The sequence below is a fragment of the Sarcophilus harrisii genome, chromosome 4 (assembly GCF_902635505.1).
Source record: "Sarcophilus harrisii chromosome 4, mSarHar1.11, whole genome shotgun sequence".
Classification (NCBI taxonomy): domain Eukaryota; kingdom Metazoa; phylum Chordata; class Mammalia; order Dasyuromorphia; family Dasyuridae; genus Sarcophilus; species Sarcophilus harrisii.
Window position 1 is genome coordinate 110,785,462 of NC_045429.1, and position 22,477 is coordinate 110,807,938.

Below are 22,477 nucleotides of genomic sequence, written 5' to 3' on the forward strand. Positions count from 1 at the left end.
ATAGATAGATTTGTTGTGATTCTTTTATGAAAAGTTCTCATGGGTATGATTTTAAAAAATTTATTTGCAAAGCACATTTGTTCTTAAATATTACTCCTACATTCAGAAAGGAAAGGTCAATCCATGGAGTGATGTAAGGATGAAATTGATGCAGTTTGTTTGCTATACATAGAGATGAGAAAAGACTGACAGTTTTCAAAAGGAACTGATATTTCAATCTTGTGGTGAACCACTAGTTAAAAGGAAACATTTTATTGGGACTATGGTATGAAGGAACTGTGAAGTAACTTCCCATCATATTTAGCATTAGTCAGTCCTTAGTCTGACTTGGACGTCCACAAATTGAGTAAGATGTAGTTGATTTTTATCGAATTTAGAGAAGAGGAAAAAATAAACTCAATGAGTTGGGAAAAGAGGAGAATGAAGGAAAAGTATGAGAGGAACAGGGGTTATTTAACCTGAAACAATGTTAAAAGAGTATAAAAATAGTCTCCAGAATGTCTTAATTCCACTACTAGGAATACATCCAATCTTCAGAAACCTGAAGGGAAACTTGGAATGATGATTATTAGTAAGTTGAGGTTTTCAATGAATAAAAGAAAAGGATATGGAATTGGAAGATGCATCACAAGAGTGATGAAAGTATAATTTACTTACAAAGACAAGGAGCTGGAGGGGAGGGATCCAGAAACTGCTCTGAATGTTTTATATACATATATATATATATATATATATATATATATATATATATATATAGCTACCTAATTTCTTAGCCTCATTAAACACAACCTCTCTTGGGTACTAGGAATCACTTGGGTTCATATAGTCTCTGTGTTTCACTATGAAGGTATACTTATCACAGGACATGCATTTCTTTTTGCCATGACAATGCAGTTATTTGGTGTATTTGGTGGGATGGGAGGGTGAAACACAGCAGGCAATTCATGCTGCAGTCCTGAAAGGGAAAATAATTACTCTGGGAGCTCTGGTTCTATTCTTGTTAAATCACTTGTGAACTGCAAAATGATTTGTCTGTTAGCACAGGAGTTTCTAATCTAAACACTCTCTTCTCTTATGCTCCCAACTGTAATGTTAGGCAGGCTATGGCCACAAGTTTAGAGTATCCTGGAAAATGATTCCTATGAGGATAGATAAAGGACCAGCCAAAGTCAGGACTTTAGAGTGGTGGAGGGGACTGATCTCATTCATCAGACTTCTGCTACTCTTCTGCCCCCACTGAGCAGTACACTGTGTACCTTCATGAACTCTTGGCAACTAATAGTTTCCTTAGAAGATCATTCTTTTTCCTCTTTCATCCTTCAGCATCCCTTCATTGTGTTTCTGTCTCTGACACATCTACTTTCTCCTGCCCCAACTCATCCTCCCCGGTTCCCACCCTCCCCCATTCTATCTGAGCAAGGGTTGGTCAGAGTTCTCTAGGGGAGTAAAGGAAGAGGAATTAATGGTTGTTGGCATGGATGGCTTGGCAGGGGAGTGGACAGATGGACCTTCTCACATCTGTACCAAGTAAGAAAGAGGAAACCCAGCTACTGGGGTTTCTTTTCCTCATACTTAGCCTTAGGATTCATAGTAAGAGCAAAATGCCAAGCTCAGAGCAAAAAATCCCAGAGAGAGAAGGAAGAACGTTTTAAGGACTCAAGACATCCTACCTCCCTTCTTCAGCTCTGAGGGACCAGTGCATGGATTTCAGGGATGAGGTTCAGGGTTGGGTGAAACACGGAAGCTAGAGTACCATATACCTGAGAATAGTGTGTATCACCTGGTTTTAGAGAAAATGGTGGCAAGGTCGGGGACCAGGGCACAGAGGGGAAGAGAGAAGCCAATTGAGCACAACGGAGTTCTATTTCCAGCTTGGGAAAGGGGCAAAAATCAGAGACTAAGCCCAGGCAGAAGAAAGTGGCAGAATGGAGCTTGTCGGGAATTGGGGGAGGACTGACAAGCGAAGAGCAAAGGCAGGGAGGAAGGAGGAGACAAGTAGGAGGGAAGATTGAAAGGAAGGAAAGGAGACTGGCTGTGGTGCGGCGGTGGAGGGCGAGAAAGGGAGGAAGAAAAGCAGAGAAGGGAGAGGAAGGGAGACAGGCAGAGGTGGGGAAAGGAGAAGGCAGCCACACCGTGACTGTGTGTCTCACACACACACACACACACACACACACACACGCTCATACACACGCGCTCACGCACTGGGGGTGGGGGGGGCGACTTGGGAGAGAGGAGATACACAAAGACATGAAAAAAGGGACTGAGCGAGATTCTCACACAAAGACTGAGGGGCGGACAGACGCGCAGACAGGACCGATTGACACAAAGGCGCCCAGTGACAGAGTGAAGAGGCGAGGGAGAGCCTGGGAGCCCCCAGGGCTGTGGCGGTGGCAGCACCAGCAGCAGCCTTACTCCAGCACCCTCTCGCTCACCACCCGGTGACAGCTGCAGCGAGAGAGCTCCGGAGCAGCACCTTGCTCCCCCTGGGCCTAGGGGACCTTGGAAGTGGGTTAGGGGCAGGAGGACCCAACTTCTCTCTTAGTCCTCTTTGCGGCTAGCCAGTCACTAGTTCCTTCCCCCCCCCCGCCCCCTTCCCCCCACCTTTCCTTCACGACTATTTCCCCCTCCCCCGCTTGCTCCTGCCTCCCCCCCTAGTAAAACAAAGACTGGGAAAATGCCTGCCCCTGAAACTCGGAGCGCGCAGCCAGTCTGTGAATAAGAAGTGAGTACCTCGGCGTGATTTTTTTTTCTTCTTAAAGCTTCGAGGCCCCCCCCCCTTCCAGTCTGTCCCCCCCCCTTAATTCAACCCCCTCCCAGGGTTTTGAAACCTGCATGCATGCCTCATGCTTTCCAGTGCCTCGCAGGAGACAGCCGGCTCCAGTGCAGGAGGTAAATCCCTTGTTCCCAGGCATCATCCCTCTGGTCTCCCTGGGGCCACTTCATCCCAAAGGACGGTCACCCGGCTTTCTCAAAGCTGTAGGTAGTCCATCCGGACTCTGTTTAAGGTCAACACTTTGGGTCTCACTTGGCGAGCAGATCATTTAGGGACAAACCCACTTTTTCTGCCTTATTTTAACCCCTTCTTCTTTTCCCTATTTCTGCCTTTCTCCCCCTCTCCTTCCCTCTCCCCCCCCCCCCCCACTTCTCCTACCCCGGCAAGTATCTCGGACTTTTGCATTTGCATCGAATTTTTGCTTTGAATAGTTTGCAAGATTTATGATTCGAAGTGGTGAAGGGTAATAGAAGGAGGGGTCTATGCGGGGGAGGGGGAGGTTAGAATTGTGTAGGGTTATGTTAGGCGGTTGTCCACACTTGTTGCTAGCTGTGTGAGGAGCATAAGTGGTGCTGAAGTCTTGCTTCTGCCAGCATCAGGTTTCCTGTCAACTCCCGAAGACTCTGTTTGAAGCATAAGTAAATGGGTGAGGATGGGGAACATGAGTAAGAATAAACGGTCATTACTTTAGGAACCTTCTTTTCTGAAGGCGAAAAGAGAGAAGGGAAAGATATAACCTCTATTTCTTTTCTTGGAATAGCTTCCTTTAGGCTTATACCAAGCAAAATTATAAACTCACTGATTTCCCATATTTGAATTTGGGAAAAAAAGATTATTTTTTGTATTTATCTGGGACTTCACCAAAATTTCTACATACTCATCTATTAGAACAGACACCTCGTTTGTTTTTGGCAATTGAAAAAAAAAAAGTTTTAATTGCTTGAGGGAAGTAGATTTCTTTGAATTTTAAAAAGAAAAATTTGGACTTCTTCCAAAAGTAAATTGCTTGACTATTATAGGTACATAAGGAAAGGTGGGATGATCTTTTGAGGAGCAAGTACTTTTCTAAGGTTCCCAGATTCATCAGGTTAGAAAACACTGTTTGAAGGGAGTGTCTGTGTTTATGCAAATAGGATGTAGGGGAGTTCAGAGATTTCTTCCAAACATTGAGTACAGTACGTGGGATTAAAGACTTAATTCTGCTCTGCTTTACCCAATTATTGCTTGAGTTTGTGTTGTCACCCAAGTATGTCAATAGAGCTTATCTTGTCTATCTATCTAATCAAAACTTAGCAATATTGTAATGTTTTTCCTTGAGAACAGTGACTCTGAAAAGAATCCTTAGGAAGTCTGAGCTTTGAATTTTCTTAATTAATTATATAAGATTAAATGCATTCTTGTTATATTCAATTGTATAATGAGATATTTTTTTCAAAAAGTAATAATAATGGTTTTAATCACAGACATTATTTATTGCAGCTGAATATATATTTTGGGGGGATTACACATACATATCCATATATTTGTTTATCTGTCTGGATACATTGAGGTGTCCTCAGAAAATTTCCTTTTTAATTTTTTTAATAGATGAAAGAAACATTGTGTATTGGCTTACAGCTGTGATAGAGGTTATATATTTTTTTTTCTTGAGAAAAATATGAGGGATATGACTTCTACTCAATGAAGAGATCATTTTTCATCCCCCATCACATTATAGTTGTGCTTAAATCCAGAGTTTTAAATAGCTTTGTGTACAAAGCTTTTTGCCTAAGTGCTACTGTAGATTTTTTTATGAAATGGAACTATGGTTGGTGGCTGTACAATTTTACTCACAGAGGATACTAAAGTATCAAAATATGCAATTTAATAATTCATTCTATGACTACATACTTAGAGAACTTGTTATTATAGTATTTTCTATTTGGATTCATATATATACATATATACATACTTCCAATCCATTTCCATCTAACAATCAACAAACATTTATTAAGTGGTTATTGTGTGTATAGTACTATACTTGTAAATATAGTAAGTCAAAAGTATTTTGATTAAATATTTTAGTGGAGTATTGCCATTCCAGTGGTTTGTGGAGATAGAAATAATCAAATGCCCTTCAGTAGATGATTGATTTCCTTCTCCCCTCCCCCACCATAGTAGAGTTCTAGTGTGTCTCTTATTTTCTAAAAGGGAATCCATTAATGATATTTTTAAATAACTGAGATAAATAATAAATGGCTTCATAGTTACAGCAAAGTGTATGAAAATTTATGAGAGGAAATATAAATATACCCTAATGGAGCAATTATCTTTTTACAGAGCATGGAAAGTACAAGAATACAAGGGTATGAAACAAAGTTTAAATTTTATTTTTTTCTGGATGATTAATCATTATTCAAATATCTGTTTATTATACCTAGGATTGTGTCCCTGTAAGTACCAGTGAGTTTTCTTCCTTCCTTTTTTTTTTTTTAACATACCACAATTTAAAAGAATGAAAGAAAGAAGAAATTTCATTTTGAGATCTCATTGGACAATAGGAAAAAAAGTTTATATGATGCGAAGAAGGTTCAGTGATATATAATTACTGCTGCTTTTCTGTGTGTGAACATGTTGGTATCCTGAGGACCTGTATAAAAATAATCCTTACTTTAAATTGCAAAATAACAAATTATTTCTTATATTGTTCTGACTATTCTGACTGTAAGCTGTTTGAGAACAGAAGCTATGAGTGTTTTTTTTTAAATCTTTTTTATCCATTTCAAGTATATAGGATTAAAAAAAATCCAATAATCCCAATTATTGCCTAGCATAGAATAAAACTATAAAAAAGAGCTTTTTAATAACAAGACTATACATTTGGAATTTTTAAAGTGATTCTTCATAAATTCTCATCTTGTTCAAGTTTCCAGGTCTATTTCTTCTCTCTTCTCTCATATCATATGACATCATGAGAGTAAAGATCCCAACCCTTTCTCTGGGCAGCTATCCATATCAAAGATATTGGTTCTGAGGTTTTAGGAGGTGATATCTGGTCTGAATATTAGAGCTCAGCTACTTTCTACCAGGAAAGCAAGGAGAGCTGTAAGTTATGCTGGCCCCTTAAAAAGAAAGAAAGAAAGAAATTTAACCCAACCAGAGCACTCTAAGCCAACTCCAACCTAACATTCCTTCTCTGTTATTACTAGTGGCGGCACCTGACTTGCTGGATCCTAAATCTGCCACTCAGAACTCCAAACCGAGGCTCTCGTTTTCTACCAAACCTACAGTACTTTCTTCCCGGGTGGAGAGTGATACAACTATTAATGTTATGAAATGGAAGACAGTCTCCACGATTTTTCTGGTGGTTGTCGTCTATCTGATCATTGGAGCTACTGTGTTCAAAGCTCTGGAGCAACCTCATGAGATTTCACGAAGGACCACCATTGTGATTCAGAAGCAGACATTCATATCTCAACATTCTTGTGTCAATGCAACCGAATTGGACGAACTCATCCAGGTAACCTGTATGTAAAAAACTGCTGCTTTTGCATTCTCTGAAGAGAAAGAAAAGGGATAATTTAGGCTTTAACATAACAGTGGCCCTCTACCATTCATTCCCCATCATACATATCGCTTTTCTTTCTCTTCTTTTCTGTTCTCTTCCACTGACCTTCAAATACCATTTTTCCTCTCCTTTCTTTTCTTTTTCTTTTCCCCTTACCTATATCATAAACCTGCCAAGTGAACTAGGAGAGCAACAAGGTGGTTATTTGAAATCAGAAGCAATGGGGAGGTGATGCAGTTATGAGGGGCTCTTCATAGCCAACAAGTTGTGTCTCATTCCATTTGCTCTAATCAGTGCACGTTTATCATAACCTTCTTGGTATGAGAACCCAGGGGGTACTGATTAAGCTGCCATTCAGCAGAGTTAAAAGCAATTTACTAGATCCCAGAAGAATGAGCTTATTGATTCATCCTGACTTAGTTTAACTTAGTTTGCAAAATCGGAAGAAAGAAAAGATCTAGAAAATTCACTTCAATTACACAAATCTTTAGTAAGTATCTACCGTATTCAGAATACTGGGGTGAGCCTTGAGATAAAAGTCCAAGTAGAATCATTACATTCTCTGAAAGGGGTATATCACTTGCTCCTTTACCCCTTTTAAATTGTCTTTAAATTGATCAAAAGGATGATCCTATCACTTTCCCAGAAGGAGAGAAATGACTCATTATTCAAAACAAATTATATTAATATTTATCTTATAAATCTTAATTTCTATATTGCTTTAAGTCAAATTGGAAGTAAAATTAATTGTTTACAATTTTTCAGATAATTTTCTTTACTTTCTCAAAAACTATGTTATCCAGATTTAATGAAATGAACTCCTTGGAGCAGGGAATTATTATTTCTAAACAAGTTCAAGTTCTAGGAACTTTCTTATAGTATTCCCATCATCTTTTAGCTTTCTGGCTTTCCATCAGCTTTCTCTCTCTTTCTGCACTATATTTGTCCTAAAAATTAGATGTTTAAATGCAATAACAATGTTCAAATCCCTGACCCATAGTACAACTCACTCTGGATCCTTCTCACTGCATCAGAAAGCTCTTTTTCAATTACCTTTGACTCATTTATAGCTCCTCTTCTAATGACATATCCTCTTCTCTTCCACATTTTGCTCACTTGGTGTCCTCTGTCAAATAGGATAGCTTACACAATTTTAGGTGGTACTGGAGCCATCTATAAGAGGCAAGATATCTGGGCTCTTCAGAGCTACATAAATGTATTTAGGGCCCACCAAACAACCTAGAAGTCATGATACCTTGGTGTAATGTGTCAGAGATTATTGACAATTTTGGCCTCATTTAAAAAAAAAATAGTTGAAGATTACTTTAATTAAACATGGCCCTTTTTATTGATTTTCATGGATGGACAATCAGATTAACTTTATTGATTTCTACTACAAATTGACTTGTTTGCCCATTTGTTGAAAATCGCTTTCTTTCAATTACTTTCTTCTTTTTGTCAAGGAAAATTGTGATAATTGGGATTGTCTGTTAAGTGACTAAATGTGATAACATTAATGATCACATCCGATGTTTCAAGAAGTTTTCTTTTCCCTACAGAAGGATCACTGTCAGTGATATATTAGGGAGGAAGTGGAATTTGAATCCAGATATTTGACTCTAAAACAGGTATTAGGAACTATGAAAGAACAGGAGGGGATATGGTGGTAAATAAAAAGATTTCTATTAAGAAATCTATTTGCAAATGCTATTTGCTATTGTCTACTGTCAACTAGTCTAATGACTCTCATCAGAATATATCAGGTTATATTTCTTACATACGTTGTAAGGTATAAGACATCAAATATTTCTTGCCTATTTAGAAGTGTTATAACCTGAGTTAATATTGTTATTGAGGCAGTTGGGTAACACAGTAGATAGTCTGCTGTATCTGGAATTAAGAAGAACTGAGGTCAAATCTATATGTCTTAAAGATGTAATCCTAGACAGTTACTTAACATTTGCTACCTCAATTTCCTTATCTATCAAATGGGGATAATAATAACATCTACTTTACAGGGCTATTGTAAGGAGCAAATGAGATAATATTTTTAAAGTGCTTCACAAATCTTAAAATGCTATGTTTACACTAGGGATTGTTATTGTTGTTTCTAGATCCCAGCATTTTAGTGAAAGTTGCCTTTTTGAACATCTTAATTCAGAATTTATTTTTAGATATGCATTAGATCCAAAGTTATTTTGTCTGGGATTCGATTTTTTCATTTCAAAATGAGAGCATTTGACTAGTTGGATCCTAAGTATCCTTCAATTCTATATCTATGTTCACATGTTATTTCTTTTTTTTTTGTTTTGTTTTGTTTTTTTTGTTTGTTTGTTTTTGTTTTTTGCTGAAAGAATTGGAATTAAGTCATTTGCCCAAGGTCACACAGCCAGGAAGTATTAAGTGTCTGAGACCAGATTTGAACTCAGGTCCTCCTGACTTCAGGGCTGGTGCTCTATCCACTGCCCCACCTAGCTCCCCCCATATGTTATCTTAAAAGGATAACATGTTACTCTAAGTGTTACTTTTTTAAAGTTTTTTTTTTAATTTTCAAAATATGTCTATATAATTTTCAACATTCACCCTTGCAAAATCTTGTGTTCCAATTTAATTTTTTCTCCTTGCCCCATAACTCCTTCTAAGGGTTACTTTTTTAGTTGACATTTGATGCTGGATCATGAAATTGAGAATCAGATGGAATTTTTCTCCATTTTACAATTGAAAAATGTAAGGCTCAGAGAGACTGAATGGCTTTCTTGAGGTCATACTAATAGTAAATGATAGAGGGAAGATTTGAGGACTTCAGATCCAGGGCTTATTAGACTACTTTCTGTTGATACTAGTGTTTTTTTTTTGTTACTATGTTAGTTGTTTTTGAAAGGGATACCCTGAAGGAATGGCGCTGGACAGGAAAGCTATGATAAAGCAAGGCATCAGGAAAAGTTTATATTATGATTTTTTATACCAGGATGAAAATACTTAGGTGGGGTATCTCAATTCATTGTGGGTGAGAAGAGTAGGAAAAATGAACCTTAATTTCCAAGAAAGCAGCATCATAACAACGGCTTTTTGGAGGAAGAGAAATGAAAGAGAAGAGAGAGTACTCAAAAATAACTTTTCCTACTCATATCTCTCCCTCTACAACTAAATTAGAATCTATCCTATCTTCTTTCTTTCTTTCTTTTTATTTTTAAAATTTTCATTTTATTTTATATTTTCTAGCTACTTTCTTCCCCATCTCCTCTTCATGTTCCAGAATAACTGTCTCACACTGTTCTATAGCTCAGATACAAATGATAGTCTTATATTATCCCATGCTTCTTGATTTTAATGACAAAAAGTGTTAAAGAGTATTTAACTTTTTCTTATTTGAATTCACATAATTCTGGGAATTTAAAAATTTTCTTTATGTTGTGATAATGCTACTTTATACAGTGATAATAATATTTGTATTGGTATTGGTGAAGGGGGAAGGACACGGTATTATGACAGGTGGCACAGTCAATATAAAGCAAAGCTTCCAGTTAGGAAGACCTGGATTCAGGTTGTGACCTGATACATGTGGGAAAGTCATTTAATCTCTCTGTACCCCAAGCAGTTCTCCAAAATGATAGGGTTCAGAGTAGATGTTGATTTGCGTTGGGAGATGGAGTTGCCTCCACTGGTAAAATTATAGGTCTGATTTTTGTACCTTCACTCCTTCCCTCAAATAAATGAGGGTATTATTATAAGCTAAAAAAGGAAAGCAGCTTGTTGAAGACAGAATGTTTGGTTCATACAGGCATGTGAGCATTAATTAATGAATATTGGTAAATTGCTTTGGAGAGGATAAAGGACATGAGGCTACTATGTGTCATCAAGTATCACTCAAACTGATGTAATAAAGGATTCACTAAAGAATATTAACTCAAAATAATGGATAGGAGAGTATCATTGGATGCTTTAATCATAAGTCGAGAGAGACTGAGGGGAATCAATATGATTATTCATTGTAATACATTCTGTAAATAGTCTGTGATTAAGTATTTGTTGAGTCTAAACTAAAATGAAATACACATGATTTTAATTTAATTATAAGTCACAGACCCTAGGCAAATAAACATTCATGGAATGAAATTGATAATAAATAATTAGGATATGAATTAATCTAATGTAATCTTGTCAACAAAAATAATATCTAATATTATTAACAATAATAAGTACCTTGCACTTTTATAGACTGTCTTTATGACTTTTTAAAATGCTTTCACACACTTTATCTCATTTGATCTTCGCCTCAATCTCATGAGGTAAGCAGGACAGCATTATTATCTTCATTTTACAGGTGTGAAACAGAAAGGTTATATGATTTATTCAAGATTGTACACTTAGCAATCCTCTGCTCACTCTCACTTCTGTCATCTACCATCCCCCAGGATACTTTCCCACCTTTGTCAATTATTCCTAACTCACATTCTTCCTTTGTTCTTTCTCCTGGATCCTCTACTACCATTTTCAGTGATGCAAATATACTTTGGTGATTCTTCAAATATTTGAATCTATCAGAATTTCTTAACATTGTCATTCTGATGACCTCTCATTGAATTGCTTCAAAACTCTGCACTATAAAATTTTGTGTTTTGACTATAATTTGTTGTCCTTCCATGTTTCCTTTTTACTTATATGTATTGAATAAATACCAGTGTGACCATTGTCTCCTTAAATCCTTCCCCTTTTCCTAATGAATCACACTTATGCTGGCATCATTTGCCACTTAACTCAGGCTAAACCATAGGATCAACCATTTAAAATTTTTCTCCCATCACTCTCTGCCGATAATTTAAAATATCATCTCTGTGAAGATGATTCCCAGAATATCCCTTAGTTGGACATCCTTCTAGTATTTAAATCCAACAAGTGAAAATTTGAATTCATAATCATGCTTTTCAGAACTTGTCTCAGCCTAACAACTTTCCTTTTCTGTTTGTAAACCTCTATTCTCTCATTTTCCAGACCTGAAAACCTCATGTCATCTTTGACCTCTGTCTTCATCACTATCATCCTCAATGCTTTCTATTCTTTTTTTCATGCCACCTTGTCAATCTGTGCCCTTTTCTACACTTATTCTTGCCACCACATTGGTGCTGGTTCTGATCATCTCTCACTTGAATTGTTGTAGGTAATCTCCTATCTGATCTCTTTGACACTAGATTCTCCTTTCTCCACTGTTTTTTTCCCTAGCTGCCAAAAATAATATTCTGATGCATAGATGATGTCTTCTTTCAAAATGTTTAGAGGATCTGATAAAGAAGTAAAATAGCAGGTACTTCACAGAATATTTTAATTAATTTTTTATTTAATAAATTTTCCTTTTTCTTCCTCAAATTCCATTGAAAAAAATAAAAATGTATCCCTTGTGATAAATATATGTAGTGAAGCAAAATATTTCCCACATTGGTCAACTCATACTCAAAAAACCCCTCTGCTAAATACCAGACAAAGTGGTCATTTAATCTTTGCTTGAAGGCCTCTATTGAGAGGGAACTGAACAACTATCTAGACAGCACATTTGTTAGGGATTTCCTTGCAAAAAGTCTAAATGTATTTCTTCAAAATACTTACCTCTATTTTCACTGCTAATTTTTCTTCTGGGGCCAAGCTGAACTAATTTAACTCCTCTTTCATATGATAATCCTTCAAATACTTCCATAATAAGTGTTTTTTTCAGATAGAGATCAATATTTAAGACCCTCCATAATCGGACACCAATTTGCTGCCTTAATGTAGTCACTTCCCAGTGTCATGACCTTTTCTCTCTCCATTCTATTCCATGTCATTGTTATGACTTGTGTCAGCAGCCCTTTGTTAGATAAGTTCCAAATTCATATTTCTCTTATTTGCTTCTCTCCTAAGCATAGATTTTTTAATGAATATATATTTATTAAGCTTTTATTATATGTCTTTCTGTTCAAAGTGCTGGAAGTACAAAGAAAAAAAACAGTCCTTATCTCCAAGTGTTTATATTCTAATATAATAATAAACTCACTCAAATATATGACTATGAATGGTAAACTTCATATTTATAATAAACTAAATGAATTAATGGACTAATATGGTAAAATAATATAGTAAAATTGTAGCAAAGTAGATAATTCAAATATCTTTGTGCCATATAATGACAGTTAAGAGAGGTAACTAGAGGCTTGCCAGGGGCACTAAGTGATTAAGTGACTTTTCTATGGTTACACAGTCAGTGGGTCAGATGTGGAATTAGAATTCAAAGTCTTCCTGAGAGTGATTTTCTGCCTGCTATAATATACTGCTTTTGAAAATTGCTATTGTATGGTAGAAAAGTCCTTCACAAGTTACAAAGACACTGTGGGACAAAATGCTAAATACTTAGGTTTCTAACCACTGTGCATGTGAGTGAAATCTTAGCAATGTGATATTTTATTTTTTTTTATTTAAAAAAAAATTCTTTACATTATTCCTTGCATTCACTTCTGTTCCGACTTTTTACCTCCCTCCCTCCACCCCCTCCCCTAGATGGCAAGCAGTCCTATACATATTAAATATGTCACAGTATATCCTAGATACAATCTATGTATGCAAAACGGAACAGTTCTCTTATTGCACAGGAAGAATTGGATTCAGAAAGTAAAAATAACCGGGGAAGAAAAACAAAAATGCAAACAGTTTACATTCATTTCCCAGTGTTCTTTCTTTGGGTGTAGCTGCTTCTGTCCATCATTGATCAATTGAAACTGAGTTAGTTCTTCTCTTTGATGAAGAAATCCACTCTGTCAGAATACATTCTCACACAGTATCATTGTTGAAGTATATAATGATCTCCTGGTTCTGCTCATTTCACTTAGCATCAGTTCATGTAAGTCTCTTCAAGCCTCTCTGTATTCATCCTGCTCGTCATTTCTTACAGAACAATAATATTCCATAACATTCATATATCATAATTCATATATTCATATAACCTAACCATTCTCCAATTGATGGGCATCCATTCGTTTTCCAGCTTCTAGCCACTATAAACAGGGCTTCCACAAACATTTTGGCACATACAGGTCCCTTTCCCTTCTTTAGTATATCTTTGGGGTAATAAGCCCAGTAGTTGCACTGTTGGATCAAAAGGCATGCACAGTTTGATAACTTTTTAGGCATAATTCCAGATTGCTCTCCAGAATGGTTGGTTTTGTTCACAACTCCACCAACAATATATCAGTGTCCCAGTTTTCCCGCATCCCCTCCAACATTCATCATTATTTTTTCCTGTCATCTTAGACAATCTGACAGGTGTGTAGTGGTATCTCAGAGTTGGCTTAATAGCAATGTGATATTCTGATCAGAGATGTGTCTCTTTCCCCTATATTTTATTTCTTATTTTAAAAAAAATTCTCTGTATCTATATATTCCTTCCCTTCCCATGGTAACTCAACTTATTTCCTTTTTCTTTTTAGTACCCTTTGGTGTAGAAACTTCCAATCTATTTAAAATTATGCTATCTCTTTCATGACTACCCTTATTTTCTTCTCAGATCTCAAAATTAGTGGGCATAGTTTCCCTCTGCTGAAACCATTGTGCCTTCCCAAATGAGTTATGTTTGCTTATGTATTTAGATGATCTTACATTTCATGATATAATCGTATCCCATTACTCTTTATACTATTTCTCAGGCAGTTCACTTTCATTTAGAATCTGCAATTATGTGAGTTGACTTCAGTTTTCATTCCTTAGAACCAATCTGAGGAATCTGATTGAACCAATCTGTTCAATGGGCATAATGATACTAAATCCAAAACAATGTTACAAGGCTTTACTTTTAACTGACAAGTGACAAACATTTGCTTGCTCTTGAGTTGAAAAGTTGTTGTGTGTGTGTGTGTGTGTTTTTTTTTTTTTTTTGCTCTTTTAAGGGGCACCAAAGGAATCAACAATTGCCAGATAACTCCTAGAGGTTTAAAATGTTTTTTGATTATGTAAAAGTGAAGGTGGCTTTGGGAAATAAGTGAATCTTAGGAACTGGAGAACTGGGAAAATTGGGAAAGGTCTCTTTAGAAGTCACTGAATGCCCAAGCAAATTACAACACAGTTCATTCCAGGGAAAGACTTTAACTGGTTTTTACACTTTGCAAATTTTAGGATTCTAAGAGGTTTTTTATTTTTGTGTTTTGTAGTTGTCAAATTTCTATATTTTAACTCTTCTAGTTACCCCTTTCTACTTCTTTAATTTTTGCTAGAGTCTGTATTTGGAAGATTATGGATTTAGACCTGCCTTTTAAAATGTAATTTTTTTTCTGTTGAATGAAAATGACTTTTACTTTAATTATTTTAAAATAGGTTATATCCCAGTGCATTAACCGGGAAATGTTGTATCTAATCTTCAGACTGTCAAAAATGAATTTTCTCCAATAAGACAAGCACTTTTCCAATGAGATGGAAAAGCCCATTGCAGTCTGAGACTTTTGAGTACAGAAATAAGAGAAATTAAGAAACCAGAGCATAGACTAATTCACAGGGTAAGACAATATTAGATGGTGTCAAGTTATCTCTTAGGCACAGAGGGAACTTGACAGCTGAAGTTTTGGTATTCATTTTGACATATGGAATCTGCATGTTATGCCATTTTCATGCAGATCAGACTTGTACTGTACAAGCCCAGTTCTGCTTACCTATTTGATATTAGTTAATCTTCATCTACTTTGATTTTCATTTTTTGAAGTCTTTTTTCAACTTTGGTATATTTCAGTCCCTTTGAGGTCCTTTTGAGGTACAGGACTTGTTTTTGAATGGATTTTATCTGTTTAAATTAAACTCAATTCAGTGGGTATTTCTTAAGTACCTACTTTGTGTAGAAATTGTAGCAATCACTGGTGATAGAGGGATATAAAAATTGGTACAATTCAGTGTCTACCCTTATTGGACCTCACAGATTATAATTTAGCAAACATATATACTAAAATAATTATATTACAAAATAGGTCATAGTAAGTGTATATAAGTAAGAATATTTGAAGTAGAGATCATGGAATTTAGCCTGAGAAGGAACTTTGTGCTTGTCTTTTAAGCTTGCTCTTATTATTATATGATTTTAGATAAGTAAATTTGTTCCTATTTTCCATGCCAAGTACATAGAAATTAACATTTCTGAAGAGTTTTTGAGTTTTCTTGCTGCTATCTATTTGTTTAGATTATACTGGATATTGTTAATGATTTCTCAATGAAAATTGCTTTTACTACTATACAATAAGACCTCTACTCTGCTTTAAGTTTTATTACCTACAGGAAAAACAAATTTTATGGTATGCAATAAATTATATTTAATTTATTATAATTTAATTAAATTGCAATTATTTTGATTAATAAATAAGTTGCATTTAATTGTATTTTAAAGAAAACATTATTTCTGGGGCATATTTTCTTAATTTATATATTTCCATTGTAAAAACAGATATTCTGTGAATGGCAGGGAAAAGGCCCTTTCTTCCCTGATTGGATTTCTTATGATTTGGGCTATCCACCAACCAAGCAAAAAGTAAGAATTTTCTCCTCTGTGCTCCTTTCTAAATGGAAAACTGAGACACGCTGGAAGAACTCATGAATAGGGAATCTGTGTGATTGAAATAGTGTTTGGTTTCTTATGTATGTATGTATGTATGTATATATATATATATATATATATATATATATATATATATATATATAATGTGAGTAATCTTATTTTTCTGTCTACTTCATAAAATTGTAAGGGGGATGGAGTATCTTTTGAGAAAATTGGCATAACTGAAGATCGACATGAACTTTTGATGATTCAATGCTTAGCATAATGCTTGGCACATAGTAGATACAATAAATTTTTATTGATTGATTGATTTGGAATGAAATGTTATTATAAGAAGGAACTTGGAAAGTATCTTAAGGAATATGAAGACATGAAGGATCAGAGGAGAACAGAGAGTGTTTTATTCATTATTTTCCATTGAAAAGAGTAAGTTTTGAAGAGAAAATAAGAGACAAGGTAGGAATTGGCAAATAATGTAATATTGGAAAATAGGATTTTGCTTTCCAGACTCTCTTAAAAGATTCAGGTATTATAGACTTTGGCCAGGTATAGAATGTATGTAATGAATATCAGGAAGAATGTATTTGTTTAGAGACTTACCTTAGTCTTATCTGATCAAGGAATATTTAAATAGAAAATAGAAAGGGAAATCAAATATTATCCACTTATAGTCAATGGTAAATGTTTAACAAATAACAAAAAAAGATGACAATACATTTTTGAGTTTAATCTGTACTATTAACATTTTCTCCATAATTTTTTTAATTCTAGAAATTGACAAAATAGCAAATCAAAACTTGAGTTTTATAGAATTCATACATTTGTTTCCAAGATGTAAATTCTCAGGTTGGTTATTTAAAATTAGCTTGCATGAGCCAGTCTGAACTGATTCTACCACACTCCTGAATATAGCAATAAGAGTAGGTAACAAAGAGAAACTTAAATGACAAGAGAAATAATAGAAATAGAAGTGCTTAATTATTCACAGAAGACATTTATGGGTAAGAAGTAATGGGCTTAGATTTCTATATACTAAAGCATGGAATATGTAAGATTTTTTAAAAGATCCATAAATCTTATTGTGACACACCATATATAACTTCAGAGACCTTGAGGAGATGTTAGTAATATGCAAATATAATATAGAAGAATAATCTTTCTTTTAAATAAACAGATTGTATAATAGGAGTTGGGGGGGGGGGGAAGACATTTGCCAGTGGCATGAATATATGAATTTGAGAGAAAAAGCCTGGCAAAAGCTTTTGAATAAGGAAAAGAAGGAAAGACAAACAACATCCTAATGGGGCGTATTCTATAAGGCAATGGAAAGAAATGAGGAGTGAATTCTGAATGCATGTCAGTAAAACAAGGATATAATTATGATTGGAGATTTCAACTATTTGTACATCTGTTGAAGGTCTATCTCTACTATAAATAGAAGAATTGATTAAATACTGACTTTCCTTGCTGATATTTGAATCTTTTTGAAGGTGAAGGAAGTGATGATGTGAATTGCATTTGGGAGTTCCATAAAAATATACATGTATCAATGTAGGCATACATATCTACATATATATATACACACACTCATATAAAGACATTTTATGTAGATATAATTCTTAGATTATCTTTCTTTGTTTATATAAGTTATATATAATACCAGTTATATATAATATCAGTTATATATGCTTTATAGAAACATTGAAAAACCTCCATTTTTTACCATATGTTTTAATCCAGCCAAAGTAATCTATGAATATTCTTGGAATGATGTGATTATTTCTGAAGACATTATATCTAGTGTTTTGATTTTAATTAGATAATATTTGTAATTGTCTACCATTATTTTTTGCAATGTTTTAAGAATAAGTTTGTATTCTAAACCAGCTTCTTTTAGCTACCATGTTTTTCTTCTTGGCAAGAATGTCAAATGTTTCTTGGCTAAGGCAGTTTCTGTCTGCTTTTTGTCTTCATACTGGGACATTTATTTTATATAAGTTATATTTTTAATGAAACTTAGATAAATGCATTATCTTTGCCTTTTTCATTTCCCATTTTTTTCATTGATGATTTTATGGTAATACACATATATTTGGTATCAATGGTTAAGGATAAAATGTGGTACTCATATGCAGCATTTTATAATCCTTTCTTCTAATTTTCTAGTCACATTTCCCTTTGATCTATTCAATTTGTCTAAATTGAATTGGCTTCATTGATTTCATTGAAATGACACACACCAATAATTAGTGATTTATTGAATTTTAAGATAATTTCAATTTTTTTCTGATGTTTGTTATTTGACATGTTTAATATCTTCTGGTTCTCTTTGGAATAAAGAATTCATAATATCAAAGTATGAAGCTTCTAAGTAGCTTTTTCTAGGTGACTTTGGAATTTTTAATTTCTCAAAATTGAACTATAAGGCTCATTTTATAGTCTTGTATTCATCTTTTGTTATTTTCTCTCACTTCCTCTATATCCATCAGTTTGAATACCCATCCTTTATATTCTTGAACCAAATCAATTATGCTTAGATTTTCATTCTTGACTATACCAATTTAATTTCTACCTTATTTTTGGATCATCTTAGATTGCAGATGTTATCTGTGAACTCTAAAATCTATCCTCTGAAGGATTAGAATACCCATCAGATTATGTTCAACATTTCCACCATAATTTATCTAAAATTTTAAGTTGTCATGGTCATTTTTTGCCTCTGGAGATTCTTGATCCATCTTATAACCAAAATTTTGGGGGGGGCAGAATATGAATGGTAACACAACAAAGATTTATTAGTGGTTTTACAAATAGAAGGAGAACCAAGAGAGTATAGTATCATGAAGACTCAGAGAAAAGAGGGTAGAAAAGGGGGTATATAGGGAGAGTTGACAGCAGTGTTGGATATTGCAGAAAGGCTAAGAAAGACAAAGACAAAGAAAAGAGTTGGATCCAGAAATTGAGATATCACTGATGCTTTGAATAGAGACATCTCAGTTGAACAATGATATTGGAAGTTGAATTTCAAAGTGTTGAGGAGTGAGAGGACATAGAGGCAACACATGTATATAGTTTTTTCCACCTGAGTTTGGTTATGAAAGAGAAGAGAGATATAGAATGACAAATTGAAGAAATTCTAGACATTATTTCAAGGATTGAGGGGCATATGAGTATATTTGTAAATATTAGTGAAAAAGTCAATAGATAGGGGAAGAAAAGATTAGAGAGAGAGACTAGGGCAGCATGCTAAAGAGGAGTAGAAGGACTAGAATAAAAGGGACAAATGGAGTTGCTAGCCTTTGTGTGAAAAGTCTTCTGTTTATTAGAGAATGGAGTAAGGAAGAGAGATGGTAATTGATCTGAAGGATTTTGAGATGTACAGTCAGGGAGTAGAGGGAATTCATAAAAATGATCTCTATTTTTCTCAGCTTAATATATAGCAAGAACATTTTGTGAGAATCTTTTTCATTACATTAAATAATAAAATAATTAATTATTTCACCTAAATTAAAACTTTATAAAATAGTTCTAACTTCCATTGGAGGGAAGAATATAGAATAGTGTAGTAGGTTTTAAGAGAGAAGAAAAAGTTTCAAATGGCTTTTTGGGGAAAATGTAATAGTCAGCTAGAAAGAATAAAAGGTTTATTCTGAATCAATTAAGAATCAGTTGAGATAAAATGTTATGAGTGCACATTTTTAAATCCAGTGACCATTTTTTAAAAAGTAATTTTCCCAACTAAATATAAAAACAAATTTTAATATATTTTTTTAAGAATTTGACTTGCAAATTCTCTCCCTCCTTCACCTTTTTACTCACTGAGAAGACAAGCAATTTGAAATAAATTATACATGGGTAGTTATATAAAGCATATTTCCATATTCATCATGTTGTGAAACAAAACACAGATGGGGAAAACACAAGAAAAACAAAGAAAGTAAAAAAAAAAATGCTTCAATTTGCATTCAGGTTCCATTATATTTTTCAGTGGGGTGAATAGTATTTTTCATCATAAGTCCTTTGGAATTGTCTTGTATAATTGTATTGTTGAGAAGAGCTAACTCATTCATGGTTGATCATCATACAATATTGTGGTTACTGTGTATATTTCCTTGTGCTGCTAACTTCACTTTGCATCAGTTTATGTAAGTCTTTCCAGGTTTTTTTCTGAAATTATTCTGCTTGTCATTTTTAAAAGGATAGTAGTTTTTCCATCACAATTATATGCCACAATTTGATTAGCCTTTGCTCAATTGATTAACACCCCTTCAATGTCTAATTCTTTGTCCCTACAAAGACAGATCTGAAGTACCAGCAGACAAATGGTATGTACTGGTAAGCCAATCAATATAAATCTATCTACCAGTGGAATGTATGTTTCAAACCAAAACCCAATGTAACTTTTCCTCCCTTTATTTCCTTTTACTGGTTTCATTTTATGTGTATGAATATCTTTTCAGACAGGAAGGAAGTGTGATTTGCCTTAGGTGCTACACCTCCTTAGGAATGGCTTTTGAGGGACACTTTCTTAGGTTTAGTCTAGGAAATAGTGCAATTTTCTTTGCTGATAAAATTTCAAAGTATCTTTCCCCTTTCCTGTTGTCCTTTCTTTTGATGTGCCTCAGTTTAATGAGTCCTTTAGCTTCTGCTAGGTCATAGTTGTGTTTAAGTGCATTGAGAGCAGTAATCTAATATCTGAGGAAAAATATTTTGAAAGCTTTTGGTGATGGTGATGGCACTGTCTTGATTTTTCTCTCTATGTGTAGTGACTTAGGGAAGAGTTTAATTATGTAATCATGTAGTAACTTATTGACAGTTATATTATGCTACTTGGCTTGAAAAATTGGGCAAAATACTCACATGGTCTTACAATCTAAAGAATGGATTTAGGGAATAGAGAAATGCATATCTACTAACCTGTATGTTCAAAATATTTGGGAAAACCATTTTTGCTATGTTTATTTCCATTTGTATTTATCCTAACTCCTTTGGAATATGGATATATTTTTTGGGAAAGTGGTCACTAGAGGGATTTGGAAAAAGAGAAGGGAAAGAATAGGATGAGCAGTATAGAGAAATTAAAAAGGTAGATGACAGGAACAAACCTTATGGTTTGGAAGCCATATACATTTCATTTGTACTCTTTTAATGTATGACATTGAGCCAGGGGATTTGCATGCTGTCATTAAAAAAAAATTGTAAGATTGCTCTTTGTCATCACTCTGCTAAATAGCAGTTTGCCTGATGGCTAGTTCAAGGAACTTACACAGGTTCTGAAGTAGAGAGATGTCTTGAAGTGTGACTAGTTGTCATGTATCCACTCAGTCTCAGAAAAATAGTTAGACTTTTATGTGAGACCCACAGTCTGTATCTATGGGATGAAAGTAATCAAAATGAAAAGCAGCCCTTCTTCTATGCTGAGCTTTTTTAATGGCAGATGTCAACATGGTTGCTCTGTTAATAATAACTCTGTTAAAACAACAACAACAACAACAATAAAAATGAATTGACCAAAAAAAAGACCAGTTTAGGTTTTGTGTGTACACATAACTTCAGTGTTTGGGTTCAAGCCATGATTTTGTAATTTTTATTATCCTTGAAAATATAGGAGGAGAACATCTTAGGATTATAGGATCATAGGATTTGCACACACAATCCATACGATTTAGACCTGAAACCTGATTTTTTTTAGATCTATTTAAAAGGCTTCTTTTCCATAGGAACATAGATTATCACCTTCAATTAGAATGTTCTTTGGCCCATTATTTTCTAGTTAAATGAATTCAATTAAATTAAACATTCATTAATTGCCTACTGTGTAGGAAATTTTTCTAACCATATAGTAAAAAAAAAGCATTTTTTTTAAAACTAAGCACCTACTCCACACCAGCCACTGCTGGAAGATAAAGAAAGGCAAAAGAACTCTGTTCTCAAGGAGTTCACAGTTGAATGGAAACAACATGCAAACAATTATGTATAAATAATATATACACTCAGGATTGATTGTAGATAATCTCAAAGGGAAGACACTGGTATAAAGGGGGGGGAGGAAAGGTAAAAATGTTTATTGCAAATAGGATTTTAGATGAGAATTGAAGAAATTAAAGGAATTCAGAAAAAGTAAAGACAGGGAGAATTCCAGGCATGGGAGACAGTTAGTGAAAATGCACAGAAACAGAAGCATCTTGTTCAAGGAACAGCAAGGAAACTAATATCATTGGATCATAAATATGTAAAGAAGAATAAAGTATAAGATGCTTGGGAATATACAAAAATGAATGACAATCCTTAATATGCCCCCAAACTGTTATTAAAAATGAAAACAAGAGAAAGCTATTCATTCAACAAAAGAAACTCAAAATGTTCAATAGTAGGGTAATAGTTAAGTAAATTGTGGCACATTAAAGGAATAGAATAATTTAATACAATTAAGACTGTCAAATCTGAGTAATATAAAAATCTAGAATATGTTAATGAAATTAAATAATATGAAAAAAGAGACAGATGATCAGAATATAGAGTGTAACCATATAAATAGAATAGTAAATGGAAATGATGAACAAGACTTCTGATGAAGACTTGGCAAGAATAAATGAAAAGTTAT

General features: G+C 34.4%; 1 protein-coding gene across 4 annotated transcripts in view; it reads left to right on the forward strand.

Moving 5' to 3' along the window:
• KCNK2 (potassium two pore domain channel subfamily K member 2) overlaps positions 1 to 22,477 on the forward strand; it is a 266,217-nt gene that overhangs the window by 102,025 nt on the left and 141,715 nt on the right. For 3 of the 4 annotated variants that reach the window (XM_031937370.1, XM_031937368.1, XM_031937369.1), the window contains exon 2: positions 5,962 to 6,272. In XM_031937370.1, the coding sequence (XP_031793230.1) occupies positions 5,962 to 6,272 (311 nt within the window). Of the gene's footprint in view, positions 1 to 2,204; positions 2,723 to 5,961; positions 6,273 to 22,477 lie in introns of those variants that run through there. The other variant, XM_031937371.1, reaches the window with a different exon arrangement.